Consider the following 17,799-nt stretch of genomic DNA (forward strand, 5'->3'; position numbering starts at 1 on the left):
AGAAGAATTCATTTGGACAAAAATGGTTGTTTCGAAATCCCTGTGGCAGAGAGGAACAGGCTGTTTTGGAGTCTGTGAACTAGAAGGAGGTCAGAAGATCCAGGCCTTCTGTCTCCTTTTCATTAGACCAACTTGTTTGGTGTGCAGGACTTACACTGACAAAAGTGAAGGAAGCAGATCCTCAGTATTGCTCCTTTTCTCCTGTGTGTGAGGACCAAGAGAAGATCCTTGCAAGGGAAAAGCAGTGTAATTTGAGAGCCCTGAAGAGAATATTTATCAAGACAAAGTGTCTCTGCTGTCTTTCAGGTGAGCCCTTTACTCAGGAAGAAATGGAAGACATGCTCTCCACTGCTCTAGATCCAGAAACAAATACTATTTGCTACAGAGACTACATTTCAATGATGATAGTAGATGAAACTTAAGATCTTCCCCTTTAGTGTTTGAGATCCCTTTTGGTAACAACAGTGTAGCTTGGCAGTTAGTTGAAGTATGTATTTTAAAGTATAACAAAGCTCAGCTTGTGACTTTGTACTTATAATTAAAATAAAATCTGTGTAGCTATATTTTCTTGGGTTCTGTATACATATTGAAATGTATTCACACCTGGAAAAAGAGCTCTTGACAGAAATACTGTATAAGGTCTGGAAAAGAAATCATGGAATTTGGTTTGGAAATAACAGGAAAAATAATGTTAATGGAATCAAGAAATGACTTTACAATTGCTTCTGAAAAACTAATGGAAAATGAGACCTGTGAAAGTGGGTAATAAGTAGGTAAGTGAATACCTTAAAAGGACTAAAATTGTGAAGGCATGCTACTAAGATAAAGCTTTTATATTTAAGTGTGATCCCTGTTTGTGTTTAAGTAATAAGGCATCAGGTAGGTTACTCCTTCTGAAATAATACAATAGATCAAATAAACTCTCTAAAGTTTCTCATTTTTGTCAAATATTTGTGTTTTGTTTACCACAGGCAATTAAACTGGACCAGTTAGTTCCATTTTATGCTACTGATCCACTGGCACGTGATATTTTGCTTCCATTTTAAACATGCAGGTAGCATTCAAACCATTGCCATAGTTAAATTTACAGAGTAATCCTTGACAACATTTTTGTTTCTATAGGCAATAAACAGTTCCCCTTTCATAACCAATTTGAAAGTCAGGAGCTTAAATTGAATTGTTCAAAACTTAGGATCATAAGACTGGAATTTGATTTTCGTAAACTGATGAAGCACCATTTTTTGTAAGATGTTAGTGTACAATATGTGTCTCAACTATCCTTGCTTGAAGACCACCACAGACCTCACTGCTCTCCTCCCTTCTAGCTTAATCATTTTCTTGACTGCTACTGTACTGTTGTCCCTTAACTTGAGCTGAAGTTCTTTTCCCATGAGTTCTTGCCTTGTACATCATCTTCTAAAAAAGTGACCAGCAGTTCTCAACTGATGACATCTCAGCTTGTAGGAAAAGGTTCTGTGGTCTGGTCCTCAATGGAACCATCTTGCACTTTGTGCTCCACACCTTCCACCCCATTTCTGTTTTTCTACTCTCTATCAAGTTTGGTTTCCTCCTGTACAGTGCCCTACCACTCCTCTGTCTTAACTGCATATCCCAGCTCTGTGTCATCAATGGACTTCATAGGCTGATGAAATCTGGGGAAGAGTGACACACCGAGGCATTGAATGCCTTACTCCCTGTCATGCCCTTCTAGTGGCAGAGCTGAGAACAGGGTGCAGGGCTTCTTATGTCAGGTCTTTTGCTCTACCCGTGTGTTTCACTTGAGCTGGAAGCTCAGAGGACTGTTTTTATACATAGTTGCAAGGGAGCTGCTGTGCTTCACAGAGAAGAGATTAGCACAATCTAAATGTGCTGATGGAAGCAATCTGAAAGAGACCATTTTTTAATTCTCTTTTTACTTTTCTAATCCAAGTTGTCTTTCACTGATACTTTCTTAAACAGTAAGGCAACAAAGAGTTAATGCAGGTAAACAACATTGTTCTAAGCTGGGTTTCCATCTGGGAACCACTGTTGCACTGGTCCTATGACTCTGCAATGCACTCTTGTTATCACATTTACCATGTATTTGATTTCTTTGTCAGTAAGAATAACCAAAGGTAATCATTAGTGTTATGTGAAAAGGTACCGGTTTCTGAAGATTAAAGCAAGAGCAATAAAAGCCCATTAAGAAAAAATACTTTTATTAGTCTTCTTCAGTCTCTCTTTGGAAGCTGAACTTACTTTCCCTAGATGAATCCTCCTGTTTGATATGCAGTGTGTTGTACTGGATTTCTAAACCAGCTAGCATGAATATAGGTTTCATTTATATTCTGCAGTCTTGGAGCCACTGTCATCCTCATCTTGGATGTCAGCAGGAAGATGCTTATTTCAGGAAATCATTTCATAGCTTGCAGTGCTCCAGAGAGAGCACAATTTGTTTCTAGTGGTGCTACCCCAGAGGCCACCTCAGCTACTGCTGTGTCAAATCAGGATGCCCGTATACAACACGGTTACAATTCATAGTGGAGATAGGATCTTAACATATATCCTTTGATGATATATATCATTTGTCATTCTGTAGTCCTCAAATTCAAGGAAAGAGGGTATTCTGGCAAGTAAAAAGCAGGATTGTTTCTGAATTTATAACACAGGAACTCCTCCAGCCCCATCTTCTTATACCTGTCCCCAAGAAAGATATGTGCAAAGAGAACAGATAAAAAGCAAGTTGCAGTCTTCACTTCGGGTATAAGCAACCAAATTCCACTGCCTGGAGAGTTTCCAAATTGGGGGTGCATGAAGTGTCAAGAACCAATCTCAGACTCTGTAGGATCCTAAAAACTGAGTGCACCCTGCCAGCTAGGATCACGTAGCAGTGATCTGACTGGCTTGTGAAGGAGCTGCCCCATGGATCTCCCCAGAAGCAGCTGAGCAGTGCTGCACATGACTGTTCACTTGCCCTTGTCTTTCATGACTTGCCAGCCGATGCTGTGCCCACCCATCTCTCCATGGTGGTGGTGGGCTGCCTAAGGGGACTCTTTGACACAACCTGGGATGGGCTCTCTGAGTGCCCTGCATGTCTGTGCTCCCTGGGGATGAGCAGGGTCTGATACCCTAGGGGGAGGAGAGGAGGCTTAGGGAACCATTTTGCTATAACTAAAAAACCCTTTTTCTTCCTAAATTTGTAGGGAAAAATACATTACTTTGTCCTCATCTTTGAGGTAGACAAACTGAACTGCTGAGTGGTCTTCAGCTGTCTCTTGCTACATGCCTCTCCTTGCTGGCTGTTTTGCCTCTTCCCTCAAGATCAGGAACCAAGATAAGGGAGTGGATTGCATGGGAAGCCTCTAGGGAGGAACTAGCCTAGCACCTGGACTAAATCCAAACGGGGAAGCAGAGCCAAGGCTTTGAAGAAACTGGGGAAGTCAGAGGGGTTTTGTCCTAGTTGAAGGAGGGAGAGGGAAGGGAACTCATTTACCCAGATGTAAAAAAGAAAATGAAGAAATCGAAGAAGCAAACCTTGGAAACTATCTACAGATACAACTGAATCAGCAGGCTGTTTACATCACTGCTGCAAGTTGTAGGCAGGACAAGACTTTACTTGTTTTAAAATTTAACTAGGTTTAGCTGTGTCAGGGCATATCTGGTATATGGCGGAGACCTTCTCCTCAGTCTTACTGATACTGTGGAGAAATTCTTCCAGCTGCTGAACTTGTGTGTGGGAATCCCAGTGCTTATATTCCAGGTAATACATTGCTTTGTATGTTTTCCTCATCATCTTGGAGTCGCTTTTCCAAAACACTTTTCTATCTGCTACTGACAGTCCCATATATTATATATTCACACCTGAAGGCTTCAACATTTTCCCATTGCAGTGCATACCAACACAGTATTTACAGTTCTTTTAGACTCTCTGCTGACTGTGGGCAGAAACAGAAGTTGCAGGACAGAACACCTAAGGGCCAGCATCAGACCTGGGACTTCAGGGAAGGAACTGGGCTGTTCACCTGTGCACATGTTTGCACAGAGGTAAGAGCATGCAAAATGTTCAGGCAACAAGAATTTGCAATATTTTTCCTTATTTCTCTTGTTTTAGTCTATCTTTTCTCTCTGTTCTCTTATACCTCATTTCATTAATTTAGTTGCATGATAACCTGTGAGGGTTGAAAATGCAAGAGAGTTTTGGTGTGCCCCACACTGCTGATGCCCTTCTGCTTGCTCTGACAGCTGCCCATATCAGGGTGTCATTTATTACCAGATCTAGAGTTGCTGCCACTGCAGTCAGCACTGCCAGGACTCCCATCACAGGTAACGGGAAGTACCTAGGCCTTTGGTTTCAGGGGGGAAAGTGTCTGGGGATGCTGGAGTTCAGCCAAGGCTGGGCTGGGGACAGGAAACTATGATGTTTTAAGTCCTGTAATATACTGTTATCATTGTGTGAAAGGGGGAGCGTAGTCTCGACAGTAAGGCACCAGGTTGGCAGCCAGGTTGCATTCTAGACTCTGTGAGAGATATTGGGTAAGTCACATAATCTCTCCCTGGCTGAACTTTCCATCTATAAAGTCAGAGTAATTACAAGGAATAGGAGACAAGGAGTATCTGTCTTGCCTACCCGGACTGTCGACTTTTTGTATTGCTAACTCTGATGTTTGCACAGTGTCTGGTACTATGATGTTCTGATCAAAATCAGTGCCTACAGACCTCCCTGTCACATAATTAATAAAGTTCTCAGCCTTCGAGTCGTTTGTTCCAGACTGTACATTCAGCTCGCAACTTGTAAACAAGTCAGCGTACAGCAAGCATGTTTGCTTTTCATTGAACACAACTCTGTTTCATAGTGTCTTGTGCCATGATAGGTGTCACTGTAAAACTGACTATTCAGACATCTGGTCTTATTGTTGGAGGGTTTTTTCAGGCAGGTCACTACTAGGCATGGGGACTATGCTGATTTAAAAGCTAAATAAAGATGTAGTTTGAAACAAAGCAGATTCTCCTGTTTAACCGATTTTGAATCCCTGAGGCTACTATTTGGCTTAGGATAGTTCTGAAAGCCAAGAAAATGTTATTCATTATGCTCAAAAGATTGATCACAGCATTTATATCCTGAGGCCCAAATCCTGAAGTCCTCATTCAGATAGAACTCCCATTGACTTCAAAGGCAGTTCTGTCTGCAGAGGAGCTTCAGAAATAGTGATGTACTAGCTCAGAAGGCACTGTAAAAGCCTTTTAGTCTCTTTAAATGATGCTTCATCTGTGCAAGATCTAACAGAGATATATAGCCAGCATGTAAGTTGTGTCATTGAAATGACCAAAACCATAAAACCATGGGAGTAGGTAGTTAATTCTTGTCTGCAGTAATGCAAGCAAGCAAGATTCAGCAAGAGTCAGCAGACAGAACTTTTCCATATTGTTCAGAGTACAAAAAATAAAATCTAGGGATGCTACTGCATCAGGCTTAAAATTACCTCTTCCTGCTGTTATCCTGGAAACACTGAAGCCTTAAAAATACACACGTGTTGCTTCTGTGATTTCATATACTGAAACAATTCCTTTTATCCTGGACTCTAACTATTCCTTCTAGAAGCCCTTTTAGAACAGGCTTCCCTGTTGTAAATACCTGCCTAAATGATAACATAAAAGGAAACAGTTTGAAATAAGATGCTTCATGTAGATGAAATATGCCTTTGCATATTTGCTGTCAAAAGAAATCTCTTTCCTGCCAATGATAACAACATTCTTCAGTGCAGAATAGGTCCTAAGCTTTGCTTTATGATATGCAGCCATGTCTTCCCCTAGACATCAGCCTAGCGATTAAAATGACCAGAGTGGAGTTCTCAGGTTTCCTAGAGGTGTGATTTTGGAGCTCATAATGCAATGCAAGAATGTGAAGCTATCTGAGGTCTTCCACAGGTGCAAGTTACCCAGGTTTTATGCATTACAATAGCTTGGGTTTTACAGTGATGGAGAACTAAGGATGAAGTATGGTCCAGACGGAAACTAATCGCAAAGACTGAAATTTAGCTTCATTTTAATTTATAGTAACACAGCCAAGAAAAACTCAGTAGTTCAACTTTAAGGACAATTTTGTTGAAATAACCATTTTCATGGTGAAGCTGCACTCAATATTGCAGACACAAAACTAAAAAAACCTCACCGTAGCCAGTTTTCATATGGTGGTAAGTTGTTGCCTTGAGAAGCAATGCCATTCTTCAGAGCTCCTCCAAACACAGAGGTGCATTCAAATTCAACTCAACTGTTGAATTTGAATGCAGTTCAACTCAGTTAATTTCAACTGGTTGAAAACTCAGAACCTGTCTCTAGTTCTTTGGGCTTCATCAAAGTTGTAGAGATAGGTTGTTAAGCTGGATATAATGTTTTACCACCAACTGTTGAGATCAGTAGGGGAGAACTTCCTGAAGAAGTTGTGTAACTAGGAGTGGGAAGAATACGATTCTAAATACAGGCCCCTTGACTCAACCCAGTCCTAGAAAGAAAGAAATAAAGAGGAAAAGAAAGAAGAGCTCCATTGCTCCACCAGAGCCACAGTTTGTTGAGCTTCAGGGTATGTTATAAGACGTGTCTATTTGCTCAAGGTAGCTATTACTCAGTTTACAGTGGCTGGCCTGAGTCTGAGGTTCAACTGTTTTGAATGTGGTTTGTTTTCGTTGGTAGTTTCCTCTGGTGCCGCCTCATCTGGAGGCACAATGCAGTGCTGCTGTGTCATTCACCTTTCTATTACAGTAGACCTACGAAGCTCAGATCTGGAATAGTGTGTGTTCTAAAAAACCCAAGTGTCTAATCTTAAGAACATCTATGATGAAATGCAGGGGACACACACAATAAAACCAGTTACATACTCTTTTTATAGTTATTTTATTTAATTACAGTGTTTTACAATTTATATAAACAAGCTATGAGTTTCCTCTGTTGCTCCTTTGCCAAGGCAGGTTTCTTTTTGATGTCACACCAAAGTATATATCCTGAAAGCATCTGTAAAAATGCAATGGAAACAGAGGTAAAAGGAACTGTTGAAAGCGTGTAAGCACTGGTTTTATACTGATGTGAAGAAAGAGATTGTTCCTCTTCATTTCCTATTGGCAATGTGCTGTTGGGCTTTCAAGGTGTTCTCACAGAAATCTTGTCACTCCATGGGGTAGAACTGAGTTGCCAGGAAGAAAGGGGCCATGTGGAAATATGTCCTTTAGATTTTCTCATATAAATGTTTGAAACTTTTTTTTTTTTTTTCCACATGGAGGGATGCAATGTCTTTTGGCAAAGTAGTATAATATGAGATGCGCTTGTTGGTGAAGTCTCTTTTCCTCTTCAAAAATGTGCCACCTCTCCAGCATAAAACAGTGGATTAGTTGGGGTAGGGGCATCTTTCCCAGGAATTTACTCAGGTAAATGAACACCAGGGACAGTAGCAGACACTGCAGAGCTTAAAAAAAAAAAAAAAAAAAAAAAGTGACAAATCTTTTCGTATGGATAGTTCTAATTGCCAAGGGCATGTTCTTCTCCCTGGCAGAGATGATTTGGCAATCACCTACTGGGAGGATGAGCTCCAGCATGCAGAGGGGAGTAATGATAACTCTTCTTTTGGTTGAGATGGCAGGATTTTAACAAGGGATTCTCGCAAGCCCCATAAACTCTCTCTGTAGCATCCTTTTTTCTGAACCTGACCACTTGTTATTGAGGGGAAAGGACCATTTAAGTGTTCTGAGAATGGTCTATACCCACAGACATTAGTCCCTAACTGCAAGAACATAGCCACTCTGTAAGACATGCTAGCTAGCCTTTGATAACCAGAAACCATTGCTCCCATAGGAGACAATGTCAGCTGGAAGCATAAAGCTGTGAAATGAAGAGAAAGATTGTTCTTCTGTTTTCTCAGGTTAACACAGAAGTTGAACATCATTGCTCACTCACTGCCCATTCTCACTGGGGAAGCAAAGGCTTTATGGCGATACAGTCACAAGAGGAAATGATGCATGATAAACTGCAGATATTTGGAAAAAACAATTAGAAATACTGACCTACAAGTTGAACCAATACACCTTTTACATGCAAAGTTCACACCTAAGATAGCTAATGTCAATCCTGCTCTGCACTCCTATATGCTTATGAAAAAAGTAAGCTCAGGAAAAACATTTAAATTCAGAGAAGAAATTCTTAATACAGAAATCAAGATGGGAAGTTAAGTCCAATTCAGTGACCAGGACTTGCCAAATAGGGTCTCTACAAAATGGGAAGAACCAACACGTGCATTCAGAGACTGGGACACACATTAAAACAGTAGCTGCCTGGGCTAATATGGCAACTTCAAGAGATCAATAACCGTGGAAACCTCAGTAAAAGGAATGCATCTTCACAGAAATTCAGAGGAGAGAGGAAGAAATTATAACTGGGAGAACCCTTTAGAGGCAAAAATACATGTATTCCCTTCCAGAGTTGCTTGTGGTACAAACAGGTTTTATTTTTAAACAAAATATGTTTCATTGGCATCTGTGGGAAACTATTTGGTGTAATCTTTTATAGAGTTGTCACATTTCTGCATTTGTGAAGGCCTTGGTTGTAGAAGCTTATGGTCAAACTCACAGTTTTCATTTAAAGAAGAAATAGGAAAGTCTGACTTCCTTTAAAAATAATAAAAACAATCTGAAAGTAAGTAGCTCTGGAAGACTACATCATGCCTCTCTAACTTGTATTTAATGTGTGTTGTACTGTCCTTTGTTGGAAGCCAAATTCTGATTAATGCTGTTCAACTATGATTCTTATTTCTATAATCAGTGAGGTCTGTGAGATACATTGTCAGAAACTACAGGTAAATAATGGTGTGAAAAGGACAAGAACATTCTTACACACACACAGAAAACTTGCCAGGCCTTTCAAAGAGCTGGCTGAGAACCAGATCTCTGCATCAGCTAATGAATGTAGCAGGAGAAGCAACAATGCTTCTCACGGAGCAAGAGAAGAAACAATGCATTCATCACTGCTAAAATTTAACTTTGTAACTTACCTTTTGGCAATGAAAATTCATAAGGATAAAAAAATGGCAACAGAGGAACATTCTTCCCCTTTCTCTATTGGAATTACCTACTGTTTGTCCAGCACTCATGTGCACCCAGCCGAGACCAGCAAGTTCACTTTCTTTTTGTTATGCTCTGAACCAGAGATAAACTGTAAGGTAAGACTCTTGCACTAAACTTCTGCTCTACTGATGAAATCTTCAAGCCTTACAATATTTGTTTAAGAACAGCAGATAAGATTCTGTTTGCAGGGCATTTTTCAGATAACAGGTGAGTTAAATGAATTTGTTCAGAAATGGCCATCTTCAGCCCCTGCTAATCAGTGAGTGTTCCTCTGAACAGTGGCATTTACAGACCATCACTGTTCCTCACCTAGCGAGAACGCCTTGCTCTGTCCCCCTTACAGCCCACTGCAGCTGCCCCGGCAGACTCCAACTGGTGAAAGCAGCCCCCAACTTTCATATTGCCCCTGCTGCTTCACTGATGATGGAAACATGAACTATGTCAAAGAAATTATCACATTAATGACAGGCCAGGTTGAGGAAAGTCACACTCCTCTCACTCAGGACTGTAAATATAAGATAAACTCTCCACATTCATTACTACCTTCATGTTACCAATAACATCATTAATCTACTACAGCACTCCGTATGGGCCCAGCTTTACTGTCTGTTAAGTTTCCATCTCACAGAGACAGTACAGTGCTTTTCATCATCCTTTACCCTCATACTGAGGGTATGTACCTCATACAGATGTACAGAGGTACCTCTGGAGATGCCAGGGAGAGGTCTCAAAATTTCCATCTCATAGGTCTTTGTCAGAGGGGCTCACAATTAATTATATTCAGCAAGCTCTCTATCTTCTGTGTTCCCATCATCGATTATATTTTCATATAAATCTGAAGTCAACGGGTTATGTCCCCATATAGTGGCCTACTCAGCAATCATGTTGAGAAGAAATTGGTCTCTTTGAAAACTGTGTATAGCTGAGCTCCGTGTACAGACTATGATTTGTACAAGTAAGTACTTTCTGACCCATTAATACCTGTACTGTTGAATGCAGAATTCATCTGTTGCTGAAGGGACCTGTATGTTATGGAATAGAGGAAGAGTACCTATACCATTTTGGTGGTTGTATCTCTAACCAACACAAATGTGCACAAGTGCAAATTACAGGAATCACAAGGTACTTAGTTTGGAGCCTAATCTAATGGGTTGCTATAAAGTTTGTGCCCTGCTAGAGCAGTTTACTGGAGACAAAAGCTATACCAGAGGCAAACTAGGGGAACGTAGTTAACCTACCCAGTTTCATGGTATTGTGTAGATCTCTCTCTTCCATTGCTCTAAAAACTGCAACCCTTAGTTCTTCCTTTAAGTTCTCTTTGACTGTCTTGACACCTGGAATGTGCCAGAAACATGCTGTTAGGGAACCAACAGTGCCAAACTGTTCTCTCATCTTCCCCTACCTGTCCTCACACTGGTGCATCCAAAGGACATTGTTATTTCCTACACTGAAAGTTCACGGTGCAAGCTGTGCCTTCTTCAGCAGTACTTGGGTGGTCAAAAGTTCATATGCAAGAACATACTCTGCCTGCCATCTTCCTCCTCCTGGAGAGAATGCCTCATTCTGCAGGGGTTCTGGTGGCGTCAACAGCATATTTTGGATGCCTGCTAATGACAGAAATCTGTAGATCGGCCACGCGCTGCTACACTCACAGATTAGAAATGGTTTCCATTTTTGCAGATCAGTCCTTCAATTACTCATTAATTAGGGCTCCATGTTCTACTTTCCTGCATGGTCTGTGCTTGCCAATCTAGTTCATGGGTCAAAGGAAGTTATTTCCTTGTAGGCAGAGTTTGTTAAGACAGATTCTTCATATTTATTCCCCTTACTGACATCTTCAAGACCTTAAAAAGAAGTTGGGACTGAGAAGGAAGAGAGGTAGTCTGGTCCCTTTCTTGCAAGAGATATGATGTCAAAGTGCACCAGCAAACAAGTCTCATTAAGATGCCACATCCCAGCACCAACTGCTTGCCAGGTATTATGAATAAGAAAATGCAAACCCTGTTTAAAAGTAAGGAACTTATTACCTGCTTGAAGAAGGCATGCAGAAGAATTTCAGGATGAGTCCTGTGTTCCATGAAAAAAAAAAAAAAAAAAAGTTTGTGGTTGTGATATATGCAAGTTATCCTCATTTATCAAGACAGGAGCTGTAAGATTCTTGAGTTTTAAGGAACTAACTTCATTTATGTAATCCATTAAAAAACACATCCTTGGCCTGTTTGCTCAAAGGAATGTGAATTGACCATTATTCAGGGCTGGTTTACAGAACCATTTCTGGTAATGCTTATGAGACATGTAAAGTAACTATCTATAGATATGTATCTAAAATGATTTCTTGTTTCACTTCTTAAAGTTTTAATATCTCTTTAGGAAGTCTGAATACAACTCTAATGCCTAATTAACCCCAATTTCATTTCATTAGTATGTTATAAACAAAAAGAGCAACAGGTGTCTAGGAAGATAGGTAGCCTTTATAGTAAACAGTTTGTCATAGGGGACACATATGTGTTTTTCTTTCAGCACAGAAAATGGTAAACACAGAGCCACACAAAAAATCACACACACCCAGCCTTTACTAGACTGCTGAGTGTCATCAGGACTGTCTCTTCATTTTATTGTTATTTGCATGGCAATTTAGTAATTATGAAGTTGCCATGGGGTCCTAGCTGCCTTCTTTTTCCAGATTGATTTAAATTATATGTAGCAGGTTTTTTTCCTAGTTTGTCAGAGACCTATTCAACAAAGCCTCAACTCACATGCCCCCCGTCCCCCCGATTAGTTATCATCTGAGCAGTTTCCTGAAACACTTCCTTAAAAGGTTACAACCTTCTTTTTGAAGTCTAAGAAAATTTGTTTCAGTCAGCATGTGAAAGAATGTGAAGAACTGTACAAACCTGACATGCACAGAAGAAAAAGATATGTCAATCACCTGTATTTGTCAGCCAAAGATGTTTGCTTTCCAGGTAATTCTGATAACAACCTTCCTGAGACATCAACCTTTGCAAGTGGGAACAGGGTGGCTGTCTGACAGGACAGGCTGTATCTCCATACAGGTATTCTGAATGCAATTTCACAGTTCTGTGTCATGCAATAGTACAGTTTTAACTTCAGAAGTTTTGGCAATACTCTTCCCAGTCTCTCTGGAGCTTTCTCCATACTTTTTAGCAATGAAAATACTTTCTCTGTGATAAATACATCAGCTTGAAGCTCAAATAAGATGAAGATTCTCTGAATGATACAACCTTACATACCTTCATCTTTAGAAGGTGATCCTTATATCAACTCTCATCACCACCCTGAGGCAGACTGCAGCTTTTCCTAGAAAAAAAAACAGTCAGAATCACTACACTCTTCTGCTTTAAGCAGGCCTAGCATGCTACAGAAACACTCCATTTCTCTGGAGATCTTCCACTCACTGGTACTGGTTTGTTTATTTATTTGTATGTAAACAAGCTTAAAAGAACACGCCTCCCAGGCTTGCAGTATCTCCTCCACTTAGTGAAGACACCATCGTCATACAGACTAAAGTGTAAATAACATGGGAGCAAATGCCAGCCTCCCACACCAACATGAACACAGATCATCCAAAAGGCATCCTGTCCTCAGGCTGCCTCCCCAGCCTCACTCTGTTCCTGTTAGTGAATAATGAAGCCCGGCTGCTCCCAGCAGTGTGGGATGGCATCCTCTACACATTCACACACAGAGAGATTTGCCAGCTCCAGGGCACTGATTCCAGCTCTTTTGAACCAAAGGCCTGTTTCAGTTTGCAGTCTCATTAGAGTAGTAACTGTGTGAACATACCGGCACTCGAGGCTTCCCAGTAAACATTAAAATTATTAACGAGTGCCCTCACCTAGCAATGTTCATCCCAGAATATTGATCCATACTTTCAGATGGGACCACACCCCATTTTCATGGTGAATACCTGACTGCTGTCCGAAACTCCTTGGTCACAGAGTGGCAGTATGACTCCTCTACAGCACCAGCCACTTTTCAGACTCTCAGCCTGCCTGTGCTAGGAGATTTAGACCAAATTAGATACTATAAATTGATGTTATTGCATCACTGCAGATCAGACATCGTGCAATGAATGCAGTGGTGAGGCTAGCACCGGTTAAACTGCTCAATAAGGCTAATTGCATGGGTGAACATTTCTTTAATGTAGACAAGGCTGAACTATCAAATTAAAATGTAGGCAATTATAAATACTCTGAAGCCCTGTCTATGCAGAAAGAGACATCCTGAAAGGTCTGAAGAGAGAGAAACCTCTGGGAAAGAGGCAGTGAGGAGCAGTGGGGCAGATTAACAGTGCTAACCTCCTCCTCCACCAGCACAGTTGTTTGCAAAGTATTCATCTTTCTACAGTGCAGTTATGGCTGTGAGTTGGATTTGGCTGGGGTAGAGTTAATTTTCTTCACTATGGGGCTCTGTTTTGGATTTGTGCTGGAAACAGGGTTGATAATTCAGGGACGTTTTCATTATTGCTGAGCAGTGCTTACACAGAGTCAAGGCCTTTTCTGCTCCTCCCTGCCAGCGAGTAGGCTGGGAGTGCACAAGAGTTGAGAGGGGACACAGCCGAGACAGCTGAGCCCAGCTGACCAAAGGGATATTCCATACCATATGACATCATGCTCAGCAATAAAACTAGAGGGAAGGTTGGCAGGGGGTGCCACTGCTTGGGGACTGGCTGGGCATCAGTTTGTTGGTGGTGAGCAATTGTTTTCATTTGCATCACTTGTCTTTCCTGGGTTTTATTTCTCTTTGTTATTTTCCTTTCATTGCTGTTATTATTATTAATAATTTCAATTATTATTATTTCAGTTATCAAACTGTTCCTATCTGAACCGATGAATTTTCTCACTTTTACTCTTCCTTCATTTTGCTGGAAGGGGAGTGCACAAGCAGCTGTGTGTGCTTAGTTGTCGGCTGGGGTTAAACCACAACAGGCTGTTATGTCAAACTGGCTTTGCCAAACAAATGCAGCTTTATGTCTGAACATTGCTACCAGCTGAAAGCTGGCTCTCTGTGGTCCAACTTGCACCTGCTCACATGGGTACAAGCTAAATGGGTGTAACCAGTAAAAGAAGCTTTAAATCCAAACAAATAACCATCCAAGAAGGTCAGGAGGATTTCATAAAGGCAATTTCAACTTCCATTTATGTTAAATTGGTAAAACTTTCACAAGCAGTCAAGCCCTCTCTAAAGAATAGAAGAACCCAGTTCTGCTGAACTTGGTAACATGGGGTAATGCATTCCACTCTGCCAAAGCTTTCCAGCAGTAGGAAGAAATGCCCATCAGTTGCTGCCAGGCCACCTCTGAAACTGTGCTTGTGTTGCTAGCTGCCAAGGTATGGGATTGTTTTCCCTGTCATGATGTTTGACACAATAGTTATGGTTCAGAAAAGAGCCACATTATTAAGGCAGTGGGTGGGGACATGCTGTTGAGCACAGCTGCCCCTTGCTTGTGTTGCTTCCAGGGACAGAGCACAGCTTGAGGGGACAGACGGAGACTTTTCTAAAGCTGTGAGTATGCCTGCCCTGAAACCACGCAGCAGTACTTTACCCAAGCCTGCCTGGGCACACAGACAGGCTGTTTGAGTCATCTCCCCCATGCTGACTTCTGTGCTTAGTGACAAGACTGCTCATTTATTTAAACCTGAAAGAAGCTCTCATGCACAACAGATGCTCACCCGGAGCAGCGGCCTCACAGTGTCCCTCTGAGAACAGGTATGCCTTACTCGTCCCCTGCTCTGAGCACTCCAGAGCTGTGCTGCCAAATCTGAATGTCCCTTGATGGGCAATCACAAAACCTGCAGTCAGCTGGGTCGTCATGAATCCTCCTGGACCCCCCTGATGGGGTAATTCATGTAGTCAGAGCAGGAGAGCATGATTAAGCTAGAGGAAAACTCATTGTGGTAGACAGGGAAGGGCAAAGAGAGCAGCTCTGTACCTTCCTTAGCCACTGACCTGCATCCACAGGAGGTGCCAGGTCTAGCCGTGGCTCTGCCTCCCCAGCTGCCAGCGAGTTGATGAAGAGAGGGATACAGGGACCAGACTGTGTCTTTCAAGGCAATGACAAACTAGAGGCAGGTAACAAAGAGGTGTGAGGGAAACTGCAGGCAAATAAGCCACTCATCAGCCCTCTGCAGTTGCTTCATAAAGAATATAATAAGCATGGAATGATGTACAGCACAGAGAAAAATGGCACATTATAATCTTGGAAATCTGCATGCCATAAGGTTCACTTTTAACCCTAAACTTTGTGATAAAAGAAATGTATGAAATGTTTGAAAGGGAGTTGAAAAAGGGTTTCAGATGAAGCAGATGCTCATAGATCTGGAGTGCCTACTGTTATGAAAATCTCATGAACATACTGGGGTGAGACCTCTGATGTAGCTTATCATGGATGTAATTCTCCGTTGTTTGAGCACTGAGTTGAATTAGTTCACCCCAGGTGAGCTGAGGGGTAGAAAAGAAATGCCTGCTGCCTTTTATATAGTGTTTCATTTAAGGCATTTACACGTTCAGGACTATGATAGGCAAGTGCCTGTGATGCCAGCTCTGTTGTTGATCTGCACTGCTATAAATTATTCCTGCAACAAGAAAGGATGCAGCATAAAAATGTGATGATATAAATGCTTCACTGTTTGTTTCTCAGGACTGCCTGTTCACTTCGCTCTGTTCTCTCCACTTACCCCCTTCCATGCCATCTGCATGGCTTGCCTGAGTCCCTGGTTCCTCGGGTGAAGCCGGCACACAGACTGGCTTTCAGCTTGCTACGCTCCAGCAGCCACTTTGTCTGTTTTCTAACTTTGGCAACAGGCTGGCCTATATTCCTCCTGTTAACACTGTTATTTGTTAATACCATTAATACCACCTTCTCCCCTCTTTGACCCAAAGGAGATTACTGAGAATAATTATTTTGGAAGATACGTTTTTTCTTGGTCCCTGAGGTAGTTAGAAGAGTCTTTGAACATTGTTTAAAAGGAGCCCTTTGCCCTCTAATATCTCCAGCTGGTGTCCCTGCGTTCGGGGATAATCGCTAGCGGCGTGCCAGAGCCAGGTCCTAGCAGCTGAGGCTGACCACGGGCCCCCTCAGTGTGGCTCCACTGGCTGAGGCAGCCAGCAGATGCTTTCACTGGGGCTTCCGTCACAACCCCGCAGATGCCGGGTGCTGCTTCAACATTACTCTGGATGTGGCTCCACCAAGCTTGGCCCAGAAAGCAGTGAACGGCTTTTCCACGTGCCTGCAGAGGCAAGCAGCGTTTTTAGACAAGAAGCGGCTCACATCTTTTTCCTTTAGAGACTGTGACTGGCTGTTGTTACTCCAAATATTTTCTTGCTCTGTTGCTGTTCTGTGTAAGATCTGCATTGCTAGAGCTTGGTGCTTTGGGATTCACAGGTGATCCCCCCCTTGTTCCATTTTTCTGGCTTGTCGTTAGTTCTGGAGTTGCAGTGAAAGCTTATTGTGCCTGAGTAAAAGAAAATGGGATTCTGTCAAATTTCAGTATTTGAATTTATGAACTTAACTGAAATTGGCTGCAGACTTGTCATTGCAATGCATCCCACTGCATAAAATGATTGTAAACTTCTCCATGCAACCCTGCTCTGTGAATATATGTATTGTATGACACCGCATCCTTTATTACTTACGAAGCACATATCAATATTGTATTAATAAGTAGGCATTGATTTTTACTGAGGATGTAAAGATTTATGAAAGTAGGCAGTGCTGTGTGGCAGAAACTGTGAAAGCAGTTTCCAGAAGATCTATGAAACATTTTACATTTGAGATGTAGAAAAATGTTCTGTTCAAAATAAATCCAAATAGACAGCCCTTCATGGAAAATAGATAGCTTTTGGTATTGGGCAAGGGCAAGATTTAAAGGCAACCGGTTTGCAACAGAATGAGACTCTATCTAAATTTGAACACACAAATCACTTCCGTTTATATTACAGAGAGATTCAAGGAGGCTCTCAGTGGATCAAGGAAAGTACGGGCTAGACACCCGCACAATGGCCCCGAGGCAAAAGGACCATGCTAAGCAAAAAGGGAGACATACCCCTGTCAGCTGACAGTAAAACTCCACTGTTGCTTGGAGCAGGAAAAAGTATATTTAAAGTGTACCAATGCAGATCTGCTGGTAAGAGCAAGAAGTAGAAGCTGTAGTAAGGGCCACTTAGAGAGTTCCCTCTCCATGTCACAACACCCAGAACTAGGGACTGTAGCCGTGCGTGAGAAGTACACATTTTCCAGTGTCAGTCTTTTTGCCAACACACAAGGTAAACCTTGGGACTGATTTAGAAACTGCTACAGCAAACACCGAGCAGCCAGCTCATACAGAGGAAATGCCCAGTCTTAATTCTTCATGATATCATACTCAACAACTGTCAAAAGCAAGTAGAAAAACACACTCCAGTAGTATATCTCAGACAGTAGAGAAGCAGCATTACCTACATCAGAAGTACAAATGCCATCTATACAGCTCATTTCCTCCTGTACTACATGAATTCCTAAATCCTGCAGAATACTGGGGCTGTGGATATGTGTGTTTCTGCCAATGTGTGTGCTACACAAAGGGGTAAGGGACTTAATGCGCTAGAGCTTTTTGCTGAAATGATCCTATACTTTGTCAAGGGGATGAGAACAAGAAGTGGAATGGTTTTAAAGAACTATATCAAACTGGGAAAGTTCCGGTGGTTGTATTTGTAGGCC

The 17,799-nt window shown here is 41.7% G+C and overlaps 1 protein-coding gene and 1 long non-coding RNA gene across 3 annotated transcripts in view; one reads left to right on the forward strand and one right to left on the reverse strand.

Annotated features, from left to right (window-relative positions):
* Positions 1-915, forward strand: part of DRC8 (dynein regulatory complex subunit 8) — a 36,221-nt gene extending 35,306 nt beyond the window's left edge. For both annotated transcript variants that reach the window (XM_074896875.1, XM_074896876.1), the window contains one exon: positions 307-915. In XM_074896875.1, coding sequence (XP_074752976.1) covers positions 307-422 — 116 coding nt within the window. In that variant the 3' untranslated portion in view covers positions 423-915. The remainder of the gene's footprint in view (positions 1-306) is intronic.
* Positions 916-6,888: 5,973 nt separating this feature from the next.
* On the reverse strand, positions 6,889-11,149 carry LOC141969608 (uncharacterized). The gene is made up of 3 exons (XR_012635076.1): positions 11,111-11,149; positions 10,322-10,417; positions 6,889-7,432 (listed from the first exon to the last, which is right to left on the reverse strand). It is a non-coding gene; the product is annotated as an uncharacterized LOC141969608 (long non-coding RNA).
* Between the last annotated feature and the right edge of the window lie 6,650 nt (positions 11,150-17,799).

Source organism: Athene noctua, chromosome 1 (assembly GCF_965140245.1).
Source record: "Athene noctua chromosome 1, bAthNoc1.hap1.1, whole genome shotgun sequence".
Classification (NCBI taxonomy): Eukaryota; Metazoa; Chordata; class Aves; order Strigiformes; family Strigidae; genus Athene; species Athene noctua.